This window comes from Anopheles ziemanni, chromosome 2 (assembly GCF_943734765.1).
Source record: "Anopheles ziemanni chromosome 2, idAnoZiCoDA_A2_x.2, whole genome shotgun sequence".
Lineage (NCBI taxonomy): Eukaryota > Metazoa > Arthropoda > Insecta > Diptera > Culicidae > Anopheles > Anopheles ziemanni.
Genome location: NC_080705.1, coordinates 81,799,666 through 81,822,657, shown reverse-complemented (window position 1 = coordinate 81,822,657; position 22,992 = coordinate 81,799,666). Strand labels below are relative to the sequence as shown.

The 22,992-nt window shown below is 43.4% G+C and overlaps 1 protein-coding gene across 1 annotated transcript; it reads left to right on the top strand.

Annotated features, from left to right (window-relative positions):
- Positions 1-1,568: 1,568 nt before the first annotated feature.
- LOC131294528 (titin) lies at positions 1,569-20,077 on the top strand. Its single transcript, XM_058322575.1, has 10 exons — positions 1,569-1,746; positions 3,203-3,358; positions 3,658-3,800; positions 9,777-9,914; positions 10,099-10,225; positions 12,862-16,571; positions 19,031-19,366; positions 19,430-19,576; positions 19,804-19,888; positions 19,974-20,077. Exons 1-10 carry the CDS (start codon positions 1,569-1,571, stop codon positions 20,039-20,041), a joined length of 5,088 nt encoding a protein of 1,695 aa, XP_058178558.1. The 3' UTR covers positions 20,042-20,077.
- Positions 20,078-22,992: the final 2,915 nt, after the last annotated feature.

The window sequence follows — 22,992 nt, the reverse complement described above, 5'->3', positions numbered from 1 at the left end:
CACGATCGCTAGAGAGGGGCCGAGGTGTTTGCAGCACGCATATTAGAGAATTTTAAATATGTACGTGGAAAATAAAATTAGTCTGTCGGTGTAGCTTGACCGGTCCGATCACTTGTTCGTCCGCTGCGAGGAGCGTTTTACTTTTCAGTTCTTCCATTTCGTTTCGTTTTTTCTTTTCCGTTCGTTTGGTCCTAGTTTAGGTTACGACATTTTGCAACAAATCGAAATTACAAGCACCTTTGCCGCTCGAAATCGAAATCTGTATTCAGATAAATTAAGTAAGTGAAAGTCGTCACAAAGAGACGGAGCTCGTTAGTTGTACCTCTTCAATCATCAGATCCGTGCGAGATCGTACCAGATTTAAATAATAATGGTGATAATTTGTGTCCACCGCTCAATTTCGCTCTTTCGCACATTGTTTTCGCGCAAAACTAGAGCATGCTCCCGGTACGGAAATAGAAATGTTTGGCAAAGTTTGCAAAATTAATAAATAAAAATGTTTGTGCGCTGGACGGTGGAAAAACGATTTTAACTACAACCGGTGGTATAAATTGTGCGTTATGATCCCTCGGGATGATAATTTGACTGCGGTTTGCCTCTGATCTGTGTGTGTGTGTCTGTGTTGTGTCAGCGACAGTGTACGTGTGGTGTTGCGAGAACACTAGTGTGCTACAGTGTGGCGGTCACAAGGCGAAGGATGGCTTAAGGAAGAATAGAAAGAAAGAAAACCACATGCATAAGATATTCCACCTATAAATAGGTGCTCACAGTCCAAAAATACGGAGATGTAACCTCACCGACATTTTTACTTGACTTTGAACGTCTGTAAACCACGCTTTTCGGGGATCCGGCTGTGTGCTGGGAATGTTCGATCCATCGAAACGCCATCTTTGACGGGGGTGGAGTTACGTACGACGCCGGACGGCAGATCGGGACGATAGCACGATCGGATGGGATTGATTCGGTGGGAAAACGTGGCGGAAGTTGAAGAGTAATTGAAATTGCGCCGAAAGGGGTTACGTTGTTGTCACACTGAATGAAAGTAAAAACCCGAAACCCCCTTCGGGCCACAGTACTGAGATCATAATCGCTTTTGTTTCTATTTTTATCAAGGTTTATTAAGATTAGTGAAAAGAAAAAAGATACCAGTGTGCCGGTTTGCTTGAGAGTGGTGTGCATTAGTGCGAAAAATCAGTCACCACCCGAAACGTTAAGGGTAGCGCCAACCGTGAAGTGATTTTTCCTCCAAGTTTTTCCAAGCAATCCAAGTGCTTTGGTGCAGCGGTGTGCATGGGCCTGAAAATAGCGACCACCGTCGCCGTAGAGTGAGTGAGTGAGTGTGTTGCGTAATATAAAGTGTCAACGCATCGAAAGCATCCTCGTCCCAGATTTGGTTGGCCCCGGAAAAGGGAAAAGTAATTCGCGCAGTGGTGTGGAAAACACACACGAAAGAGAGAAAAAAGTACATAATCTAACAGAAGGACGCTGCCACAGAAAAGCGAGTGGGGGTGTGAGTGGGACGTGACGTCAGTGTAGACACAGGAGGTGGGAATTGAAGTCCATTCAACATGGCCACCGCACCCGGGCACAGGATGGAGCCGAGCAGCGGGATGGGCCCGCGGAAAACCATGATCATCATGGTGACGGTCGTCGGGTGCGTCGCTATTTTGTGGCCCAAGGTTTTCTACCCCATGATGGTTGGCAATGGCCAGAACAAGAACGTCATCAAGGATCATCGAGGAGCCGGTAAGATCCCAGACGTTGTTTACAGTATCGATGGGAGTTTTAAATATTTCAGGGACTTGGATTTATACTACAGACTGCACGCCAGACTGGATATTCTGTTGTAATGAATATTTAATTCAAGCTTAAAACATATTTAAGGGACTTCATAATGTCATTATAAACTGAATATCTGCCATAAGACGAGCTAAATATATAGAAACTTAGGAACTGGTGGAGCATTTGTACCCTTTGAATAAACCCAAGCAATGGGAATTTAATATTCTTTACATGCCACCAAAGGAGCGATCGCTGAAAACCCTTGTTGCTGACTTAAAGACATTTAGAACGTGTTGACAATCTGTAACTTTTGTTGAGGAAGATCACGGGATTTGAAACACGCATAAATTTGTATTTCGCACTGGTATATTATATATTTAACTCATGATTTACACAGTTGCTCAACTTATACTAAGCTTATTAAAGCAGAAGATTAAAGAAGGTTATGTGTAAAGTATCATTTCCACAGGTGTTCAAATTATCTTCCCATATGAAATGCGTGATTATAGATACAATCTAAACCTATACAGGAATATTCGTAAGTTAAGATCAGCTATTTTATTTTTTATTTGTGGATTTAATTGGGCTTTAAAATGCATAACATAATCACAGATTGAAATTATTATAAGTCAAACAAGTTACGAAATCAAACAAAATACAAATTGTATTTTTGAGCTTGTGAATGCACTTCTCAGTGTTTTCGGCATTTTCTTTTTTCGTGTAAAACAAGTCTTGGTTCTGTGAAGTTATGTATTCTAATTAAAATAGATGTTTCTCAGTTATAGCCAAAGTATCTCAGAACTTTTGTAAACAAAGGTTTCACATTTTTACAATATTTAGAAGAAAAAACCATTTTATTTTCATTTCATGTTCTTGATTGGTAACAGTTCAGTTAATCGTTGTTTACATTTCCAAGATATTGGGAAAAACAGGGTTGAACCCTCTGAAAAAACCCTTTCCTGTAGAGAAACCCGATAATGATGTCGTTAAAAACGACATTTCGTAATCCCAGTACAAGTAAGTGAAAATCCTGACGCTTTCAACCGGTCCGTCCGGTAGGCCGTTAATAAATACCTTCAGGCAATAAAGCCTGCACCGGGTCCGGTGCATCCAAGTGCAAGAAGATCCACTCCGTTGCCTTAAAAGATCCATTACTCAACGAAAACGATCACGTACAGAGCACTTGTCTCGACAGTAGCCGGGTGCTCTTACACAAGAGCAAAGCAACAAAACATCTTTCTCGCATTATCAAATTTCCTACACAACCAGCGCTTTCCGGGGTGCTTGGCAAAACACGGCGCAATACCGTTTTGCTGTGCGTAATGGGCAGCTTTCGGGCGCCTGAACGAGGTCGGTTAGGCCGGCCATTACCGTACCGTGGAGATCAATATCATGTATCGCCACCCCGTATTGTACACAGGTTGTTGCGGTGTCGTCTTGGACCAGGAAACGTTCGCAAATGCATCGATCAGCTTTGGCAGCCCGCAATCGAGCCAGCAGCAGCAACAACAACAGCAGGACCTACAGCCGAATCTGTTCCGGCAGCGGAGCTTTGCGCCATACGTCGAGATTGAGAGTAGGTTCTACAGGCTTGGAAGTTGTCCAGCGCGAGAAATAACCTTTCTAACCGAGTGGGTGATGCACTACTAACTACGCCGTGGCAAACTAACCTATAAAACACTAACGCCCTCCGTTCAGCGTAACTCGAACTCGAGCTACCGATGACACAGTTCGCTTGCTGCAGCAAAAGATCAGATTTATTTGCTCGCGAAATTTAACCCATAAAGCGTGTTTTATCTGTGTTTGTTCGTTTACATGTACGCCATTGCGTTGGCGCCGGAAAATGATTTCTTACCGCGATTGCACTTGTTGCAGGTATACGACAGGAACGTCCGCCCCATCTGCGGCCAGAGGCGATGCATCCGGCGATGCGGGAACGTGGCCGGGCCATTCCCCACTCCGGCTCCATTCACGGTGGGGAGCGTCCCCAGACCCCGCCCAGGATCGTGGAAGGCAGAGTAAGTATGGTAGCTGCTTCTAGTAGATCACTTGCTTCCTAGACTAGAACGGAATTTATTTACGTAAGCCCGTGGCACGATGCTTGCCTTTCCACATTCCGCACGCATTTTGGCAAAGAGCATCGCAATATTTCATAGACTCTTTTATAAGTGTATATCCTAAAATAGTCGCAGGAAGGATAGTTGTAAGTGTTTAAACTTATAATTCCAATGAATTTGAAGAGTTTGTTACAATAATTCTACTTGTTAGGAGTTTCTTTCAACGAGTAAAGTCACCACGATTACGCAGTTTGATCGTTTGCCAATTTTCGCTGGCTGGATCAAGTCCAAGAACGAATTAAAAACAATTTTTACAGCCACGAATCGCAACAGTTTATGGTATATTATTGGTTTTATTTATCTCTAGTCGTTAGGTTTGAAGAAATGATACCATTTAAATTATTTATTAATTTTTACACCATATTATCAGCAACTAGTAATCGCTCAAACTTTCCAAAACGTGACTTGACCCGAGACATTTGCTAATGTGCTCGAACCACAGAACCTGTCGTCATTTTTATCACGTGTGAAGTGAAATGGTTTTGTTCGCGTCCACACAAACACGAATGATTATCCCCTAACATGTTTGAAAAAGGGGTTCTGCTTTCGGTGGCGTAGTTATTTTTAAAATATTCAAATGTCAACATTAATTACGCACGTTGCAGCTTCCCGGCGTGCAAAAGCCACCCTGACAAGCTGGGGAATAATTTGAATTGTATAAATTGGGCAGGTGGCAAACGCGTCGGCTTACGTCGTTGTGGGTTAATTATGCTGGGTAGGACTCATTTTTGCATTGGGTAGATTAGTTCCCAATTCTAAAGTAGCAAGAAGAGTAAATTTTAAATGTATAATTTATTAAGACGCAGAAAGAAATTCCGTTCGAAACCATTACAAACAGTTGTATAGTATGAGAATCAGCATCCATTTCCAACAGAAGCTTACCACCTGTCTCAATCGTTTCCAAATATATTTCAATCTTGTATTGAACACGGAGTTCCCCCTTGTAATTAGCGCCAGCAGAATAAACGAGTATACGTGTATTTTTGAGCCCAGCATATACATATATTGTACGCATTAGGTGGTAGTCGATAAATTTCTCTGTCCACCACAGAGAAATCTAGAGATACGAACGTTAAGTCGGCCGTATGCAGCCCCAAGCGAGCAAACGCTTGAACGAGCAGACAAAGTATAGCGTAGACGTTCTATTTATACAACCAGCGAACCACCCCACCGTGATAGGGATCATAGTTCGAACGACCACTCTTGACTGTGACCTTCAACATTGTGCTCTCAATCATCGTTCGGTCGGCGCTGCAATTATGCAACCAGAACCAAACAGATGCTGTTTTGGTGTAGGGATCATTGGTTTCTCCATTATGGAAGCCGAGCTACGCCGGTTCGGAAGAAAAATATAGAAAGCTTCTGTAAGAGTCAATCCGTTAGGTTTAGAAAATTACATAGAAACTGCTGTACAAACAAAATGGAAAGTAAAATAAACACAAACACACCATTTCGAAAAATGATGTACCATATAATTCAAAGACAATTGAAAAGTAACATATGACATGGATTGATAATGTATACTAACATGTTAATGATAGTATGTTTTGTTTCGGTTCTCTGTGCGTTGGTTTAATTTACAAAAAGATTAATACTAAAAATAATCTGGTAGTTTAAACCACTTGATTGTTAGAATTAATCTTTCCCAAAGTAAAAATACATTAAGGCACATGTTTTGAAGGTCTTTGAGATGTATTTTACATAACTAGTTACGTTGCTTCACAGAACAAGTATTCAATAAAACTCCATTGATAAATCGAACTGTTACCCATCAATCCCATCTAGCTTTGATGGAATTCAAAAAAAAAAAACAAATTACTACGCAAAACATATTTAAAGATGAAAGCTTTTCCTTTCTTGCCACATGTGAACTCCACCGACCGCCGTAAATTATGAAACCATTTATGATTTTCGGCATTGATAGACAGTTAAATAAAGGCACTTAGAAATAATAGGTATGATTACCATGCGTTTTTAGAAAAAAAAAAGCCGTTCATAAATTTATAATCGACTCAATACATCATATAAGTTAAATTTATTAACCGTTCCACGCTCGACTGCCACTTTCGCTATCATATCTGTCCCAATTAAAATGAAAATAACAGCCAATGACTATTTCTAACGACGCATGAGATTTACCGTTTCATATTCATTGCTCGAAGTGGTCGAAAGATCGTTTCACCGGGGGCCGATTCGGATGGAAATGCAATTGACACAGCCGCACCTCGGCACTGATAAGCCGGGCAGGAAATTACCGAAATTTCACCCAACCATGTGTGACCGCCTCTGCGGGGTGGTTTTCCATTTTCGCTTTCGGTGGAGGTGAATAAGGAAAATAAAACTGAAACCATGCTCCATTTTTCACCGTCCGTTCACCTTTCTCCTTGCAAGTGGTCAGCGTGGAAGCTGGCCGACAACAGGCAGAGAGGGAGCAAAATGGGTTTGAAATGGGACACAAACTTACGAGGAAAATCGCCACACTAATCGGTGGCATTCGATCCCGCCCTGTTGTGATTCCACGTCGCGTCGTAAAAACCACTCATCGATGTGCAACGACGAATGGCCGCCATCCTGCATGCGTAATGCATTTTCTGCAGTGACCTCCAGCTTTATGGAGTGTGTGTCAGCGGGTTCCTTTCAGTGAGGTTCCACCGAACCGGGTGGAAAATGCGTAGTTGTAGTTTTGTCTGAACTGTTACTTTGCAATACGTCAGCAAACCAATTGATACCAAATAACCGCCCACCAATCGGGTGGAAAATAACGCCCCGCTAAGCACGGTGTAGGTTTTTCGGTTTTTCAGTTTCCTTGTTTCTTTTCCTTCGATTTTTCCTTTTTTGAAAGTGGTGTCGAAACCGAAACTGAATTAAAACGAGAGTAAATTGGATTTTTCTTTTATTTCAATAAAAATTGGAAGAAAAGTTAACCGGCATGTGGTCTGTGGAAGAAACGACGGTTGCCGATGCCCTCTGATGCTGCAGAGAAGTGTGGAAATAGGCCTAGCGGAAAAATAAAGCACACGGAGAAACCCACCAAAATCCGATCCGACCGGGAGCAATATGGTATCGATCGAATACCGAACGCACCTAGTTTACTTAGTTTTCTACAGCTTCCTGCGAAGTTTTCCGGGCAGAAAGTTGCACCAAATGTGCTCGATGTATTCATTCATTGCTAATTTATTTCCGAGGCAAGTCTGAGACTGCCCGTCGACACTCTGAAATAATTAGTGCAATGAAGTTGTTAGTTTTACATTTGTCTTGAAACAGTTATTCATCCATTTGTGTAAAAGCTTTTTGATTGAAGTTCTTACATATAGTTTGATGTATGTTTTATTTAATTTTATTTTTTTCACTGCAGTAAAAACTGAACTACTTTCCTTTGCAAAGCCAACAGACACAATAAAGTTAAAGTGAATTTTCATTTTACAACTCTTTGTCAAATTACAAATAGAAGAGCAATGTTGGAGAACTACATTTAGTTTTATAAAACAATGTTGCACTATAGCTAACAACAATTCAATCGGTCGTAAACATTTTAATCAGCGCCTGTTTTCGTACTTTCCAAAACCCCATCCGGCCGATTTCGCGATGGACTTTGCATACACAAAGCTTCCAATTAAATTTGACCACGCAAAACATTCGCCAACGGCTTCGGCATAAACAGCCGGAATCGTGCGAAAGATTTCTGCCACTCGCCAGCAGCCGCATCAAAAATAACTCCGGCGGCAGGAAAAATAACTCCGCGATGGCGCCACGATGGACGACTGTTCATATTTTTACCTATCTTTCCGCACGAAAAATGGCAAACGCAGCTCAGGCACTATTGCGCCGGTGGCGAAGAAACCTACCCCGCGGAAGGACGGCCCGTTTCGATCGCCGGCCGATGGGAAATTCGGTTATTTTTCGTGGCCACCAATCCGTCCCCATGCTGGCCGAACGCATTGCCCTGCTCGCTCGCTCTCTCTATCTCTCTCTCCAGATGGCTTCTGTCGGATCTGGACCGCGCGATCTGGTGCGTTTGTGTGTGATGCCGGGTGAACGGTTTTCTTAGGCCGCCCGGTTCCATATTTTCCCACCTCCTCCCCCTCCACCGAATCTCGTTCCAAATGTTTCGTTCGGGCAGGCAAACACTCACGCAAACCACCATCGAACGAACGGAAAGCTGCACCGCGAGCGAATAAGCGCCTCACCCCGGAAAACCAGCGCTTCAATCGTGCGCGATCTTTTCCAAGCGACGGAACCACGGAACGTGCTCGTCGATCGTTGCAGACTTTGGAGTGAATGTGAACGAATCAGCAGCAGCATTTTGCGCCAGTAGTAGCGGGGAAAGTGCCTATCGAGAGAAGTTTAGTTTTGTGCCCCGAAGGAACTATCCTTGTTACCGTGCGGTGTGACCTGTGACGAAGTTTATTATTGTGTTGACTGAAGGGGAAAAATCTGTCGTACAGAGAGCAGACGAAGGCAGCCCACCGTTTCGATCGGAAACAGTAAGTGTCGACGATTTGGTTCCATTTTCACCTGCGCCGACGGCCTGAAGGCAACTTTGTGTGCTTGCCCGATGACAGAACATCCGGACACGGTTTTTGTACAGCTGAATGATCTGTACACAAGCTGAACGAGTGTTTTCCTTCACGCCCTAATGATTCACTTTCTTGGCGCGGCCGAGCAGAAGACGAGTCTGCAAACGGCGCTCGGATGAATGCTGTTCGAGGTCTGTTAATGATTGCTCGAACAAATCGGTCGAAATCGGATGGTTTGGAGGGAAGCTTAAGCTTCCGTTGCATTTTATCGACGTGTTCGGCTGGTTTTGGGTTGGGTTTGTGCAAGCAAAAGGAAACAGTTAAAGTGATGTCTGATAATGTTCGTATGGTTTTACACATTGTATGCGCTGTTAAGTGAACAACAAAGACAAATAGTTGATGAAAAAATAAGTCATTTTTACATGGTGCCACATTCTTATTTTTTCTTATGTTCTAAAACTAAAGATGCTATTACATTTTTGTCCTAACAATTTTCAATGCTAACAATGAGTTCGAAAAATATGGATAATTGGTTAAAACATACTGTGAAACATTTATTTCAGAACTAAAAAACGATAAAAAGAGAACTTATCTCTCCTGAATCTTATAAGATCCAGAATAACAATTCCTAATAACTTCGTTTTGGTCGTATAGATCCATGCACATCAAACAATCATGAAGACTAAAGAAACATTCATAAAAGATGGATTAAGATTCATAAAAGATTCAAAAGATTCATCAATATTTTGAGATTCTAATCTTCAAAGATTCATGATTCATATCGAATAAAAGGAATAAAGTGAAGGATTCATATATTTTTAAATAAATTTTTAAATAATTTCATACGCCTTCTATAAACATTGTCAATGATAATGTTTCTTTTCTGTTTCATTTATCGAAAATTATTTACTTGTTCAAGTCTTTTGAAGTTGAACTAACATTGAAATTCTATTTTAAAATGTTTTCCTTGTTTGGTATTTTAATCAAAATGTTACTGAATCAGTTTTAAAAGTAACGTTAGTCTCTTTGTTAGTAAGTAAGTTTATTTTTGGAATTTTTTGTTTTTTTTATAAAGTCACCTAAATAATATTATTTAATAAATCAATAAATTTCTACCAACAAGTTGAACAAAACAGAACAAACAGGATCGTTACTAAAAGTAACGCTTCTAACCACGCATAAATTATTCCATCGAATCACTTAGTTATACAGCTTGATGCATGCAAATAATTAAAATAATCTGCACAACCTGCCGCTACCCGGCGTTAGAATAAAGAAAAACCCGCTTGCCGATACCGGAAGTACGCACGCGCTCATAATTGCATACGGTTTCTCGTTTCTACTCTCTTTCCCTTTGCAGCCCGGTCCCATACCTGGTATGCGCCCACCTATGGGAGCTGGATCACATCAAGCGACAAAATCAGCCAACTCAATGGGTTTCATAATGCCACTCTATACCATCGGTATAGTTTCATTCTTCATCTACACCATCATGAAAGTAAGCACCCTCTCGGGATTGGAGCCGGAACTGGAAGAATGCATGAAGAAAACGGCGCACTGACTACCGAAGTTCACCGCCCGTTTCTGCCCGACTGAACGGTTTAAGTAATCGTCCTTACCTCTCTCTCTCTTCCTTTCCCTCCCATCACCCCCCCTGCAATGGCCAATGTGTTTGCCAACAGCTAATCTTCAAAAAGTCACCGGCCACACCGTACACGGAGGTGAAGCCCGATCCGGCCTTCCGCAGCGAAGTGTTCACCACGGATCAAGCGTACATCAAGCGACCGGAGGACGGCACGACGAAGCTTGGTAAGTTCCACGTTCTTAGCTTTCGATGGCACCTTCTGGCCACCAAACGCACACGTATTCGATCGTCACTAGCCCCACCGAGGGTTGACTTGATGTACCAGAGCTTCTTAAAGTGACCGGATTTACGATCACGTGCTCACGAACTCCGTTTATAACCGATCTTTTAATCGAAACATAAATAGAGCCATTTCAACATTGCTTGTTTTTATAAGTTAAAAACAAGGCTAATAGCTAATTTTGGTTTCTAATAGAACAATTTATTCTTCAAAAGAAACAAGACAAACGAAATAATTTAAATTAAATAAATATACATAAGTATTGTAAGAAAAGGGATTGAATTGATTAATGCCATATCTATCAGTTTAAGAAGTTCTAGGAGCCAACAACAGAAGTCTAAAATCGCTTATCAAAACAGTCCCATAAATCATGATCGCACAGTTATCACCATCCCCCCGTTTGCATCGTGCATTGATCTCCTCGATCATCTCTACCCCTCTGTTCCATCGAAAACAGTTTAATTTTATTTCACAACATAACATTTTCTCGTCAATTTATGGGTAGCACCATTTCCGTGCTACCTTTGGCCGGGGGAAAACTACTCCGTTTGGCAATTTGTTTTACCATTTCGATCGTGCAATTTTTCACCCTCTCATGCATTATCTTATCCAACACAATAACTCTCTCCTTTCTCTGCATTCATGCATCTTTCGTGGGTTTCCATTTTACATCTTCCTTCCGTCGTGCCTTACGAATCATTCTCATATCGTATCTCTACCGACCTCTTCTTCTTTTTCTTCTTCTTCCCGTAACATGCTACCAAGCCTGGAAAGATCATAGCGCAAGTAAGAGTCCTCCCATTGAACCCCAAGAAACACTCGCTTTTACCCTTCAGTACCTTCGCACCATTCAGTAGAAAAACGGTAGCATTAGTCACGCTGTCCTTTGCTGGGACAGCATTTTTAGGATCGATCCCTGTTTCGTTTTGTCAAAGGATGCGATTTTTTGTCGTAAATGATACAAGTACACTCTTTCGTTACCTGCAAACACACCAACACACACACGCGCCTCCACACGAGCTACTGTGCTTTCGAAAGTGCCTTAGATCGTTGAAATATCTAACAGACCCTGTATTTCGTAGGATGCAAATTATCTAGAAATATGTCCTTTTTGCTAAAGTGATCTACTCCAAATTTGTTCACGGTAGTGCCACGGTTGTAAAGTGTTGTTACAACCATTACCCTGCACATGCAGCATTTTCATGCACCTTATGGGCTTCGACTTCACTCTCCACTGTTCTCCATTCGCTTGAGCCCGAAGAAACGGAAAAGTAAGATTGTCGGTTTGGTTGTGGCGTTCGTTTGCAATCCCGCGTGTGTAATTCCCTGTTGTGTATCATCCATTTTGGAAGTCGGTGAAACAAAAGTGTTTTCAGCTCACTACTAATCGTAGCAAGAAGAGATCAAATGTTGCCCATTCCATCCTACGGTCAGTTGGCCCCCGCTCCGGAGTGTTCCAGTCGGTTAAATCCACGGAAACCGAACCGTTTAACTTTGGGGTTTTCGGTTGCTAACGATTCCCTCCGCGCCACGTGTTGTTGTCGGTAGTGAGTTTAACTTGTGTTGTTGTGTACCCTCCGAGTGAATGTGTGTGTGTGTGTTTTTTTTAGTGTGTTCCTAGTAGCCCTCCCACCACGTACACCTTTCAAATGTTCGCTAATTGGAAATTTAATTGCACCCACCGTAAAGTGGATCAATCTGGGCGGTTTTCCTTTTATTATTTGCACACAAACGGACCTAATGGGTACGTGGGAAGGCGCACAAATGTGAGTTCAAGGTCACTGCACAGGAATCCGGAAGTGCATGGACCCGATTTAAACGATAATAAAATTCATTCGTTCGTTGGGACGATTTCCGCAAATTGGTACATTTTAATGTGCATTTTCAAAACACACTTTGTTTGTTTAAGTATTGACTGAAAGTTAACGTCAACTGTCTGTCGGAATCAATTACAAACCGACCTGGACTAATAAATACGACCGATTCGGGTTTTTGATTCGGTTCGCAAAAGCGTCGTACCTTTCGAAAAATGGATATGGATTTACATTCACCATCTGCCCGGGACCGGCCGCTGGTCAATTAGAAGCAGCTTGTGTTTACCGGCAAATTCCCGGCTCGGATGATTAGTGAAAGGTAAGCTAGGTTTTTGGGCGAAATAAAAGCTAAAACCTCGAACCCGGCTTACCCGTGCGATTCCTTCCAATTAGCTTAGAAAGTGCCCGTTACGGCTCATTGGATCGGACGGTGCGTGTCCGATTTCCCATGCGCACATTAGTCGATTGAACTAACTCCGGCGCTCGAAACGGCTCGAACCTCCTCCCCTCGAACGTTGGTACAGGGACGCTGGTGGAAGATGCCAGCGCCGCTTGGTCCACATCTCTTCCTCTTTCTTGGATGCAGTTTAGTCTAGTTTTGGATTTCCGTTTGTCCACCGTTCTCTACCTGTGATGATCATTAGTTTTATACTACTTTCCGTACCGTTGTTTCTTTTTATTTTATGTTTATGTTCCCTTAGTTCCGTTGTTTGCGTTTGTTTGTTTGTTTTGTGTTTGCTATTTTTCTTTACGATTTTATTTCTAGGACAAACCGCTGCTAACGGTGAGCTAGTAGCACCGGCAGCAGCCGCCGACGTCGTTGCCGTTGAGCCGCAGCAGCAACATGCGTCTTCGGTGCAGGCCGAGCTCACCGTTGACTATGAGCAGCTGTCGAAGCAGAAAGAAGCAACCTCACAGCACGCCGATGTCACCGAGCACACGGTGGCGTCAGAGGCGAAAGCACTTGAAGAAACGATCGTCCAGGAGGAGCAGGAGATTACGGCACGCACCGGGGAAGACTCCGGCGAGGAACAACCGGCTCACGATCCTACTACCGAGAAGGTAGTCGATGGAATCGTTGTGAAAAAGGTTGTGTCCTCCGAGGAGACCTCGGTCGTGTCCACGGGCCCTGCGGTTGAGACGAAGCTGGAGGCTGAACTTACCGAAGTTGTCGAGCAGACGGTTGACGCCGACGTTCAGCAGGAGATTCCAGTGGTCGATATTGTGGTCGAAGAAATTGTTCTGAAGCAACACGCAACACTGAAGAGTGCGCCCGTTTCGAACGAGCAGGAAAGTAATATTGACGAACCGATTGAAAAGGTCCCAGAGGAAATCGTGGTCGAGGAAATCGTTCAGGAGGTACACATCACGCAACAGAGTGTCCCGAGCGTCGCATTGGAAAAGGTTGAAGAATCGATTGAGGAGGTGCCAGAAAAAGTGGAAAATAATATTGACGAACCGATTGAAAAGGTCCCAGAGGAAATCGTGGTCGAGGAAATCGTTCAGGAGGTACACATCACGCAACAGAGTGTCCCGAGCGTCGCATTGGGAAAGGTTGAAGAATCGATTGAGGAGGTTCCAGCGAAAGTTGTCCTTGAAGAAATTATTGAACAGCAACAATTTGCAACTCCGAGTGCACCCTTGGCGAACGAATTGGTAGAAAAAGTTGAACAAGCGAGTCCAGTGGAAGCTGTCATCGAGGAAGTCTCCCAAGAACAATTTACAACGGAAAATAAAGTTGAAGAAGTTATTGCGGAGGTTACCACAGAGGAAACTGCTCTCGTCTCAGAAGAGAATGTAACGAAAGCCGAAGAAACAATTGAAGAGGTTCCAGTGCAAAGTGTAATCGAGGAAGTTGTGCAAGAACAACAATTATCGGCTCCGTCAACTGCTCCCGTTACCGTAGAATTGAACACGCAGGAAACTACCACTGAAGAACCCACACAGGAGTCTCTGCAGGTTGAAGAAAAAACTCTGATCGCTAAGGCAGAGGAAGAGGTTGTTGTAGAACCTGTTGTACTAGTCGAGGATAATGTACCTGAAGAGCAGGTTACCGAGCCAGAGCAATTGACCAACGTTGAGAAAACTCTTGTCAAAACTGAGCCGGACACTAAGGCACCTCAAGAAGTAGTTGAAGTTGTTGAGGTTGTTGAGGTTGTAACCGTGGTCACCAGAGAAGTCGTCCACGAACCGGTAGTAGAAGTTCAACACATTGAAAGTGTTTTGAGTGAACCTTCAGCAGTTGTTGAAATTGAGGAGCAAACTCTAGAAACGAAGTCCACTGTGGAGCAGGCAAGCGTTCCTGCAACGAGCGAAGAAACCGAGTCAAAAACTGTTGCTTCTGAAGAGGTAGATCAACTTGAAGTTACCAACGATGCACCAATCGTTGCTGAAAACGATGAAATCCAACCTGAGGCTACCGAAGTCGTGTCGAAGGAAAATTTCGTCAACGAAAAACAAACGCTATCAGAAGCAAACCAAGAACCTCTTGAAACCAATGAGGAACCGAAAGACAGTGCCGACGCCGCCACCGAAGTGGACAGCACTAAACATGTAAAAATGATGACGGTGCTAGATGCCAGGACATCCTCTCTGGCGGCCCAGTTAGCCGAGAAAATTGCGTCCACAGCGGAACAGCTCGTCCAGGAGGTGCTCGAGGAAGCGGAAGAGTTTGTGGCCCAAGAGCGAGAACTGCCCGCATTCGATCCCGCTACGCAGAAGCTTGTCGACGGTGTCGTCATCGAGCGGTTCGCTCCTGAGGAAGTCGTCCCAGTAGAGGCTCAGCAAGTTGAAGTCACCCCTGAAGCACTGGTGGTTGATGAGGCAGAAAAAGGAAAGTCAGAAGTGGTCGAAGTGGAGCCTGCTCAGGCTGTACAAGTAGGTGCGGTTGAGGAAGACGGAGCCGAGATCGACGAAGTAAGTGAGGACACATCGCTAAGTGTGGCGTCGGTGATCGAAAACGAACAGCCGGCCGCGATCGAAGAAACCTTCCCGGAGGCACTGATCACGACGGAGGTGATGACCACCAGTACCTCCAGCGAGCCCGTGTTTGTCGAGGGAAGCGAAGAAAATCAACGCTCGACGGTGGAAGCCGAAACGGTGGTAGAAGAAAGTGAACCGGTGGCGGGAAACCAATCTGGTGCAGCTGCAGCTGAGGACACCGATCAAGCAGAGAAAGGTGTCCTGATCGAGGAGGTGCACGATGACGGGATCATTGTGGACCAGGCTGAAGGCAAGGTAATTGAGGAGCACATCGTGCCGATGACGATCGAGACTGCGGACACGACGACAATCACTGAGGTTATTGCTGACGACGAGGGGACTATCGAGTCGCCAAAAATTTCTAAAACCGCCAGCAATCTGCCCAGTCCGCTCGTGACGGTAGTGCCGGTTATGAGTGCGATCGATGAGCAGGCCGAGCTTGCTGAGCAGCCTGATGAGGGTAGTCGACCCGTTGCAATGCCGTCGCAGGAAACGCTTGCGCACGTTTCGAAGGAAGCTTTAGTGGAGCGTACGCTGAGTGAAGCTGCTGCCGTTGTGAACGAAATCGAGTCGATCGTCGATCATATCATTACCGAAAAGCTCATCCAAAGCGGAGCATCGGAGGGAAGCGACTCGAAGGCGGCGGCACTTGAGGGCAACAACGGTAGTGCTCCGCCACGATTGGCCGCTTCTGCCGCGCTCGTAGTGGAAGCCATCGAGTCTAAGGCATCCGGTGTGCACAGCATGGTGGATCCCAGTAGCGCTAGCGCCACACAGGGTACTAACGGGCTTTCCACTGCCTCTACCACTACTAACCGGGTGGAGTCGATACCGATTGGCGATACTAACATCCCCGCTAGCGATCCCCTGCCGGTCGCCGAATCATCCGCAACGATCCTCTCATCATCTGCTGCATTTTCCACCCCGGTCCCGACCGCGGCAAGCATACCATCCGCATCCCCCGCACCACAACACGATGCACCACCTGCACCTCATCATGCCGGACGCGAGACCAGTGAGACACAAACTCTCAATCTTCACACCGTAGATGCAGCCGTGGCCGTGGCCAGCGTCAACGGAGCAGGCGGTGTCGCCACCAGCAGCGAGGAGTCACCGGAGGACGGTTCTACCAAGTCCGTGCGAACCACAACAGTGACGACGACCACCACCATCATCAACCGACACATTGGCCAAGTACCGACCGGCGGCGTCAGCAGCACTGTTACTAATCCCAAGTTTCTCACCTTGAATCTAGCTAACTATAGCACTAGCGACAGTAGTGGTAACAATAGCAAAAGCTCTGCGTCCTCCTACGCGATTGCTAACCGCGCGCAGGCGCAACCGGGCTCGAACTCGATCCTCCTGGCGGGCACCGGCGGTGACGGCACCGGTGACCAGCTGATGGAGCTCGAGCTGTTGCGTAAGAAATTGGACGAAACGGAACGCGCCATGACTAAAATTATCGCCAATATGGGCAGCATCCCCAAGGGCCAGGTTAGCTAAACTATTTTTTTTTTGTTTCGTTGATTTCATTCTTTAGTTCCCTGATTTAGTTTTCTTCAAACACAGTTTTGTTTGTTCCGTTGTTGTTCGGTTTGATTTCGTGTTCGCGTTAGTATCGTGCCGCTTCGTGATTTGTTTTATGCCACTTTCGGGGGTTTTCTCCTAGTTTCACTTCATTTTTCACCACTAGGTAGATGATGATGAAGGTCCAGCTGGTTCATCTTTCACCCGGATCTTTTCTGTGTTGGTTGGGCGAGTTGGTTGCGTTTCAAGCGTTATCAACTTTTTAAAGCGCATTGCGTATATAGCATTGACATTACGTATAGTATTTTTAAATTTTTTAACTTTTCTTAAATTAGTTTATTTTAACAACCAACTTGTATTTTCAAGTTTACCATTAATCGATATTTTCTCGTTTTATTCTTTGTGTCTAAGAATTTTTACTATCGAAGAAAAACTACATTTTTAAGTTTTAGCACAATTTTACAAAATTTCTAACAGGTTCGAGCTACAATTGATGTATATATTTAACGAAAGCAAAACAAATGGGTGTTAGTGTCCCTGTATGGTTGCAAAAATTGTATACATTTTATAATAAATAGAGCCAATTGAAACTGTAACTCTTATTGAAAGCGCTTTACCTTACACCGAGTAGTAAAAAAAAACTGGGCAGTTTTGCTTCCACTCGTCCAATCAACCGGATTTGAAATCGGCATTTTCAAATAATCGCGACATAATGCGCCTCACTGTTTCGCTCCTAATCCGAGACAGTTTCATACAGCACACGAGCAATGAATTGGATGTTGAGCATAAAGCACAATCATAAAAGGGCATATTCGAGATAGTTTGCTTTCATTTTTGTAGCCAAAAGCAATTCAGTCCAGATCGTGTTTGTATTCGGTTATCACAATTATGCTATTTGCTGCAGGGCACGTAGTGATATTAGGTAGCTGCCTATTTGAGTTTTTTCAAGCAGGTGCTTAAGGTCAGCAAATTTCCCGTTTTTATACCCTCTCCCGCCATCCCCCTCAATGATCGAGTGTAACCGCAGAGCGCTAAACTAATCGATATTAAACTATCTCTCATTTCACGTTTTCTACCGACCTTCTGGAAAACAAATAAAAAATCAATCTTCATCACAAAACAACAAAAAACAAAAAACCTCTCAACCTCCGACACACGATCCTTTTCTACTTTCGTTACTGATGTAATGCCTCTCCTCGAACCAACATCTTGGTATTAATGTTAATGTTTACTTATCCCACACCAAATGACCATTCATCATCGAAAATGAACTGAAACGCGTTTTACATGCAAACAACAACACATCAACCCCACCAAAAAAAAAAAAAAACACCCGGCATACGTGTACGTTTTACTCTTCGAAAAATCTCTTCGCACAAAATATCCCTTATTAACAGTCGTCACGGCTATTCAAGGTCTAATTACCGCAGCAGACGAACAGTTACTGAAGATAGATAACATTAAGAAACAAACGGTGAACAACTTAAGCAAGGTTAGAGTGCAACTTCTTTGTGTCTGTGTATTTTGGCTATCCTTTTTTTTAATTTACACCCCAAATAGCAATGATATGTATCTCCCCCCGTGTGTCCTAGCTGCCCCAACCCGAACCGTTCCGTTTGCTCTTGCGTTGAAGTGATCCCTTCTGACACACTTGGTTTTTCTTTTCCTTTAACGTTTGTTTTACGTAGTCGCGCAACTCCCAAACAATTACCCGAAAGCCTCCTGTTTAGTACCACGTGGTCTTATATTTTACAGTTTTTAAAAATTGTACTTAAAATCAACTAAGAATGAAGTACAACATATTTTGTTTTCTAAGAGTAAAAATGAAAAGAAACCTTTGATTGGAATTTATGTACTTCTTTACTGCGTCGTAGTTTAATATCTTTTCTATTCCAGTTTCGAATCAGTTCATGGCTGGTTATCCAGGAGGCTTTTTTAATGGGTATTTTACAGACTTTGTCGCTAACACGACACACTATAATTTTCGTCAAAGCAACATAAAAAACAACCCAAAACCAATTACTTTTCATTACCACAGCAAAGAGTGATTTGCCTTTTTGTTACCACTACTCCAAGTTTTTCATGTAACACCGTTGCTACCTTGTTTCCTGTGTTTTGCTATACCTACTTACGTGTTTTGTTTCTGGATTTTACGGTTTTGTTTCTCTATCGCCTGTGTAAGTTTGTTTAAAAAAAAAGACAAAATTTCTTTTCAGAAGTCGTTTGCTAACGATAAAAACATGTCCTGGCATATTATTTCGGCCAATCCTTCCGATTATTAACAACACTGTGTTTTGCTTCCGATTCCTATCTGCCGTTTCCTGTTCTTCGTTCTTTTGTGAATGCCCGTTTTCTCAGTACGTTTACTAACTTTTTGTACATTGTCCGCCGAATTTCGCCCGGATTCCGACGGATCGCGGCGGCAGGAATCGAACGTAACCGCGGATGAAGCCGAATCCGTCACGGAGGTGACAACAACGGAAATCACGACCATCAGCAGCGAGGAATCGGCAAAGGCCACCAACGGGCATGCGGTCCAGCCGGTCGATACCACCGGAAGCGAGCAGGCGGAAAAACGTACCTCGGACGAATCGTCATCCTCCGCCAGCGGCACTCCCGAGAAGCGATCGAAGAAACGTGACACCAGCACGGAACGGGGCACGGTTAAGGTGATGGCCATGGAGGTGACGACCCAGCGTGAAAATGGAAAACGGCTCAGCCGACCGACGACTCCGTTGCTGCCGATGGGACACCAGGAAGGGGTAAGAAGTTGGCAGTCGTGGCCAGTTTGCCGGTTGGTTATACATACATTTTCCAATTCGCAGTCAAGCGCTACGGCCGAGGAAAAGGAAACACGATCAATCGTCCTGGATGGTCGGTTACCGCACGACTCGAAGATCCTGGTGGCCGATTCCGAAACGGCCATCGAGAAACTGGAGCCGGAAAACTCAGAGGAAGAGGATGATGCTCCGGTAAGCAGAAATATAGTGTTGTTAGATGATTTAGTAAAATTTGAATAATTTTGAGTATTTTCTTTCGTTGTATTATGAACTTGCATTTGTGGTTAGCTTTTTCAAATGAATTTCTAAATGAACTCTTCTGTGTTTGTAAATTACTATTTTTAACATTCTAAAACCCCCAAATTAATTGCCTTTTTATCATTACATCATTACATAATTGATATAATTATATATTTTAGGTAATACTCAGCGGAAAAATGACATTGTCCCTGATCAATATGGATTTCATTGAGAAGGATGCTACCGGAACCGTCGCAGTCGGAGGTGTGTGTTTAGAAACCCAAAAACTCATTTTCCGCCTAGAAGAACATTCTACTAAAACGTCTTCGCCTTGACTTTGTTTTCCCAGAAATTGTTACGGAACTGCACAAGCCTCAGGAAGAAATAACGACAGCACCGGAAAAGAACGGTGAATAGACAACTCGCAGACTGAGGGAACCAATTTACGACCGAAGTTGTGCCGTTTGAACGTTTCGTTCGAGAAACTGCGCAAACGTACATGCATAGTTATATTTTTCTATCGCAGAATTACATTAGCTCTCAACACTCTCCGCCGCATCGGAAATGGCACAGCACGCGAAACTGTCCCACGGGTGGCAGGAAAGAGTCAGTCCAAGTCAATCCAACTTTTGCTCCAAAACTCTGATAGAAATGATGAAAGCTAACGCATTATTGCTCATCGCCGAAGCACATTCATTTGATGTTTGATCGGAAAAGACTACACAAATGCCAAATTTTATGGAACACCCTTACCAAAGGATGATCACTCCTCTTTTACCACTGCTATTTTGTGCAACGGTAACATACTTTTAACGGCACGTAAGGTATTGTACGGTAGCGAATTGTGTGTTCTTGTGTTTCGATGAGGATAATGTTTATAATGACTATGTTGCTCGAAAGCTTTCAGTTGTTGGTGTTCCGTGCAGAAAAACGGAAAACTCTTATCGCGCATTACGTTCGTTATCTTGCTTAGGTTTTTACCGTTTAAAGTTATGAAGTAACACAACAAGTTTAATCCAAGGTAATCGCATACATATTTATTGCTCCTATAATTTAGTCTCCGTATTCTGGCTCCCGTAGAACATGCAAACCGGTAATAGTTAAGTAGAAAAGTAGTGTATACCGATATAACCGGAGCATATATTTGACGTTTTATTTCGCCCGTTTCTACGTCATGGTCTAGAAACGTGTAAGGAACTCTGCTGTACGTACGCACATATGACAGTGAATGTATGAACTTATCATGAAGAAGATTAAAATAACATAGTTTATTAAATACAACATTCATATTGTTAATGTTTTGTGTTTTACTTCAAACGCATTTCCTCTTTGATGATTCAACTTTAATGTACAAAGTAAGTATAGTAAGTTGAGTTAACATAAAACAAACGTTTGAATTATACCTTTTTAACATATTTTGATATTATTCTAATGGTTTTCGTGTTCCATTGGTTTATTTAACACGTTAAACACGTCCCATGGGGCCGACAGTGTTCTTTCCCGTAAGCCGGCGTCAGTCTGCTCGGACCGACAAAGCCCGTTAGGTAGGTCGGCGTTTCTACGAATTGCTGGCAGAATGGAAAGCGGTGCAATTTTCGCATAGCGCTTAACGTGTTAAGAATAATTTTCGGGTCATGTTGCTTATAATAGCTGAGACTTTCTCGCAATTTAATTTTGTTTTGCTTATGAATACATTCAAAAAATAGTTTAAATTATCTACCATCATTTTTAATTTGATTTAATATTTTTAATTTAGTAAAATGCAACAATATGTTTTGGTTATTTTTACGGTTTTGTTAATTTTGGTAAATATGGTATTCTTTTTTCTTTGAGAGAAGAAGGTTCAGCTGAATAAAGTGTAATAAAAATTTAAAAACTCTTATTTTCCCTAGATCTGCAAAAAATTAACTCTCTTGAGGTAAAATTGTAAACCCTTTTGATCAGTCTCTGTAAGGAAAGGCTATCCCTGGAAGGATGGAAAAAATCGGAAGGTATCTCTAGATCTACTATAATTTGCAATCCATCACTAACTCTGGATTCTTATTTTAAAATATTTACAAACACTTTGCAAAAACGAACCACTTCTGAATTCAATTTAAACGATGTTTTCAATTGGGATAACACATTTTAAACCAACACTAATTGTCTGCATCAGTCGGGGCTGTCCCGTTTTTTTTAAATTCTATTTGCTGGCTAATGCAAAAGGAAAGGTGCCAAGGTGGTTCACTTTAATTCCATTGAACAAACGGTTTCGTTAGTGTACATCAATTCTTGCCTTCAAGTACATGTACCCAATAGCTGGAGAAGGAAGGCACTTTTTTATTCTCTCTGCACCCATATTCGGTGTGAAATTTGTTCTCTCAAATGCGCTAGACAAAGCGGTCTTGGGCATAAAAAATGAACAATCAATGCCGCAACAATCCGTGGAACAAATTTGACTCCTACACCAGCAAACTGACCAGATAGAACCGTTTTTAAAGTGGCCCTTACCTTGCTGTCGATAAGAGAACCTGTTCAGTTATCAGCTATCCGTGGAGTGTACAGAAGGTTGGATCGTTAGTGGAGCTTCCATTTCGTTGTGAAATTAAATTGTGCTTAAAGTTTTTCGATAGTGAAATGATACTTTTTCTTACCAAATTGTACTTCAAAGTGACGCGTTGCGTAGTGTATATTTTACTGAAAGTACACGGGGATTAGAACGCGGACGGTTTGAAATTCGCTTCTACCCGTTTCTGATTGTTCTTTCAAAATGGCGCACAATGAAAGTGCCCCAATGATGGTGGCTGAAAAGTTAAACCAGAATGTGTTGGCTTCGCCCGCACCTAAAACGGCCAGTAAAAGGAGCGTCGCTACGAGTGAGGGTCAGTGGCCAGCAAGTTCTTCCACACCGACGAGCAGCAGGAAGAAACCGTTCCTGGAACCGGGTGGCGGGACGCCGTTGTCCGTTGCGAGTTTGAATGTCTCCAACCTGGACCATTCGGGTAGCTCCTCTTCCCGCTATCGCAACGAACGAAGTTTGACGATGCGAATCACCCGTGGTATACAAACGATCGCACCACAAACGGCTAACCGCTACTGTACCGCACGTATTCCTACGCGGACAGCTACCGTTCCGGTACAAACGGACAGTGTGTTTGTACTTTCGTCACCACCTAAGAAAATCCACCTTGCCGATGCCACGTGCCAAACGGCTGAACCTGCGCTTCAGGAAGCCTGCGTTGGCACAAGCCAGCAGGTGGTGCAATCGTCCAAGCACAGCGTAGACGGCTGGTGCCAGACGATGCCGCCCCCGGAAGACCAATCGATAACCGTGCCCACCACCAGCACACCGAATCATTCGACAACGGAACAATCGAACGCAAATTCGG

Excerpts from the sequence above, each read along its gene's own strand:
- LOC131294528 (XM_058322575.1), top strand. The coding sequence starts at position 1,569 with ATGGCCACCGCACCCGGGCACAGGATGGAGCCGAGCAGCGGGATGGGC. Across the intron at positions 10,226-12,861 it reads GGACGGCACGACGAAGCTTG|GACAAACCGCTGCTAACGGT; the intron begins GTAAGTTCCACG and ends TTTTATTTCTAG. Across the intron at positions 19,577-19,803 it reads AGGAAGAGGATGATGCTCCG|GTAATACTCAGCGGAAAAAT; the intron begins GTAAGCAGAAAT and ends TATATATTTTAG.